This window comes from Psammomys obesus, unplaced genomic scaffold (assembly GCF_907164565.1).
Source record: "Psammomys obesus unplaced genomic scaffold, mPsaObe1.curated_primary_1811, whole genome shotgun sequence".
NCBI lineage: Eukaryota > Metazoa > Chordata > Mammalia > Rodentia > Muridae > Psammomys > Psammomys obesus.
In genome coordinates, this window is record NW_026596088.1 from 9,088,953 (window position 1) to 9,092,494 (window position 3,542).

Consider the following 3,542-nt stretch of genomic DNA (forward strand, 5'->3'; position numbering starts at 1 on the left):
TATATATATATATATATATATATATATATATATATATATATATATATTGTTTTGGACAATGACCCAACACCAGGGTCTCTGGTTTCTTTGTTTATAAGCTTTTAATGTCAAGGTTGGGACTCCTCCCAGAAGACAGAGTAGATTAAGTAAGTTCAAGCTTAGAGCTATATTCCCAAGAAAGAAAGAAAGAAAGAAAGAAAGAAAGAAAGAAAGAAAGAAAGAAAGAAAGAAAGAAACAGAAAATATTTAATGATGCTATGTGGAAAAATATTGGGAAAGAGGAAGCTATGTAAAGATTTGGCAGCACAAGGTGGGTCTTGGAGAGAGAACCAAAGTGAGCATATTGGAAATCTTAAGTCATTCAGCACACACAACACAGTGTGTAGCCCTCCACTGTTCTTTTTATCTTCACTGTGACCCGTGTCATTCGAAGTGTTTCTGAAGTGGTGGTAAGTGCTGTGCTGAGTCTTTCTCTGAGCTGGCCCAGATGGCCAAATAGGGTTGACCTAGTTAAGAATGACAGAGGGATTAAAGAGATGACTCAGTTGCTAAGAGCACTCACTATAGAACTGGGAGGACCGGAGTTCTGATCTCAGCATCTACGTAACACCCCAGCTGCCCTAGCTAATGCCTATAAATAACTCCAGTCCCAAGGATGCAGAGAGACAATGGTCGCTGGGGCTTGCTGGGTTCCATCCTAGCCAAGAGAGCACAAGCCCCAGGTTCGTGGATAGATTGTCTCAGAGGAATATGGCAGAGAGTGACAGAGGAGGGCACCTGGCGCTGTCCTCTGGCTGCCACACAAATACACACGTGTGCACACCCATACACATAAAGCGTGCACACACTCAGGCAGACACACACACACAAACACGAGTTACTAATTAACTGAAACCTTACGAGAACGGAGAGGGAAAACAGTTACGTTCTGCCCTCCTTGACTTAGTCCAGAAGCGGGAACGAGCTTGCTTCAGGCTCCAGCCCGTGGAAAGGGGCGGTGGTAACTGCTGCTGTGCTTCCTGCATCCACAGCTGGGAGGAGAACGTCTTTGTGTATGACCTGGTGAACAGCTGCGCTCCTGACATCCCGGCTGATATCTGGACGGGCCTTCATGACCATAGGCAGGTGAGGTGAGGAAGCCACAGCTGCCAGAGCTCAGGAAGAAACTCCAACCAAAGCTCCACTTTCATTTAACAATGCCAGCTCACAGTTACACACCAGCACATAGACACCAACCCACCTCGGTTAGCCATGGAAGTGGGTGTGACAGGAACATTATGGGACAATCAGAGAACACCTCTGTTTTGACTTGGATTCTCCGAAACTATGGATAGATGTGTGAGGGACTCCCCCCTCCTTCAGCATCACCGAAAGCCAGGGCTCAGCACACAGCCCATGAGCGAGCGCCCTATCACTGAGCTGCATCCCCAAGACCACTTACTTGTTTCTTTTGAGGCGAAGTCTCTCTTGGTTGTCTGGGCTGGAGCTGAGCTCATTCTTTGCTGAGCAGTGAGAATAAAGTAGGTAAGGTTCATGTGACAAGGGCAACACAAGGTGCCTGAGGCCAGCAGCGCTGAGGCCATAGCACACATTACATTGCACACTAAGGGCTTTTATAACGCCGTCCCTACCCCGGAACTAATCCAATACCTGGTCTTTCTCTCTACTTTCTTGCCTCTGAGTGGACCCCAGGAAGGGCAGTTTGAGTGGACTGACGGCTCCCCTTATGACTACAGTTACTGGGACAGGAGCCAGCCTGGCGATGGCATCCAGACAGACCCAGAAGAAGACTGTGTGCAGATGTGGTACCGGCCCAGTAGCGGTGAGTACCCCAGGACCTGGGCTCTCCCAGAGCTGCATAGAGAGGCAGCATAGGGATGGGGAAGCACCCCGAAGTGTGGGGGCACAATGAGATGTAGGGTCAGGATGAAGGATGGGGAGGCATCAAGGAGCATGGAGGGGCACCACGGGGAAACATGGGCCGCAATGGGAGTTAAGAGGCTGCCCTTTTTTAGCACCTTGGAGAGCACCCCAGTTTCCTGGGGCAGGGTATACTGTCCAGGGTAGTAGTATTTTAAAAGGTCTTTAATGGTTTGCTGGCAATCAGGTGCCAGATGGATGGAAGGGCATTAGAGAATTAGAGTGGGTGGCAGAGACTTCATTACGTCTTTGATGTGCACAGCGTATATCCCTTAAAAAAAAAAAAAACTTTGCACTGAGAGGTAGTTTCCTGTGCACAAAAGTGGAAGCCTCCAGCCCAGGATGGTCCTTCTGGATGTCAGAACACAGTTGCGTCTGGAGGAGCGCAGAGGTGTGGGCACTGAAGAGCATACACCTGAGTGTGAGTTCTAGCCCTGTTGCTTTGTAGCTATGTCCTTGCAGGGAGTCCGTTTTCTCTCCTGGGCTTAATATTTACCCCTATGTGAAAGTTTGCTGAGATAATCAAGGCACAACTGGCCCAGCACAGTGACAGGGGCACAGGCACGGGTTGCCTCTCACCTTCTGTGCTCTATCAACTATGAAGCCCAAGGTGAATCCAGGCTTCAGGAAGTTGAGCCATTCCTTCAAGGTCACAGAACAGGCAGGGAATGGAGCTACGTTTCAACATGCACCGAATTCAAGGTCCAACCATCACACTGCGCTCCTCTCTTCCTTTCCTCCTCCTGAGGAATGGTGGGGGACAAAAGTCACTTATCCCAGGGGCCATCCTGCAGCCCGGAAAAAAGTTTATCCTTCCCCGACTAGTGGAAGACCAAACCAGGCTTCGTGAGAGAATAGGATAGGAGCGCTGTCTCAGCAGCCGTCAGCCTGCGGGAGAGGACTTTTACTCCAGATCGGTGACGCAGGGGCTTTTACTGCAGTGAATGGATGTCTACCCAGACTCTCCGCTTCTTCCGTTCACAGCTCTGAGGTCCTGGAACGACAGCAGCTGTCACAGGAAGTTCCCCTTTGTCTGCAAGATCCCATCACCGAGCGCTCACTGACGCACTCCTGTCCCACCCTCCTGTCATGAACTCAAGCGGTGACTAGAGCAGAACTCACACCGAGTAAATGTAGCACACACAGAAGGAGGTCCTCCGAGCAGGAACTCCCAACAGGGTCTCCTTAATTATCCAGTGGCCATGTGGCCAAGAGACAGCAGGCCAACTCACACAGGTCCCAGCTTCCTGAATTCAACTGAATGTAGCCATCTCAGTCTGGTCTCCAGTTCATGCTCGAAGTGGTCACTCTGACACAGACGGACTGGCTAGCCCTGGTGAGGTTCACGTCGATGAGGCAGAGTGGAGTGGGAGTTGAGACCCTCTGTGGGGCTCCGGGTAATGAAACTAAGCTGTTGGTGAGAGGGGATGAGTTTTGGTTTTGGGGGTTTTTTCCTATTCAGAAGAGTGAGGTTTAGTTGGACAGTGTCCATGGAGGTAGAAAAATTGGATCCAGTTCTAAACTTCCCCCCACCAACCAATATGTGACTTCAGGTAAATTACTTCCCCTGTGAGAATATTGGTCCGTACATGAGTGGGAAGGAACTATGTTCTAAACATCTA

At 49.7% G+C, this 3,542-nt stretch overlaps 1 protein-coding gene across 1 annotated transcript in view; it reads left to right on the top strand.

Annotated features, from left to right (window-relative positions):
• Positions 1-3,030, top strand: part of Clec19a (C-type lectin domain containing 19A) — a 13,566-nt gene extending 10,536 nt beyond the window's left edge. The window contains exons 3-5 of the mRNA XM_055627310.1: positions 1,032-1,125; positions 1,693-1,822; positions 2,905-3,030. Of these exons, the coding sequence (XP_055483285.1) occupies positions 1,032-1,125; positions 1,693-1,822; positions 2,905-2,984 (304 nt within the window). The 3' untranslated portion in view covers positions 2,985-3,030. The remainder of the gene's footprint in view (positions 1-1,031; positions 1,126-1,692; positions 1,823-2,904) is intronic.
• The last annotated feature ends 512 nt before the right edge of the window (positions 3,031-3,542 follow it).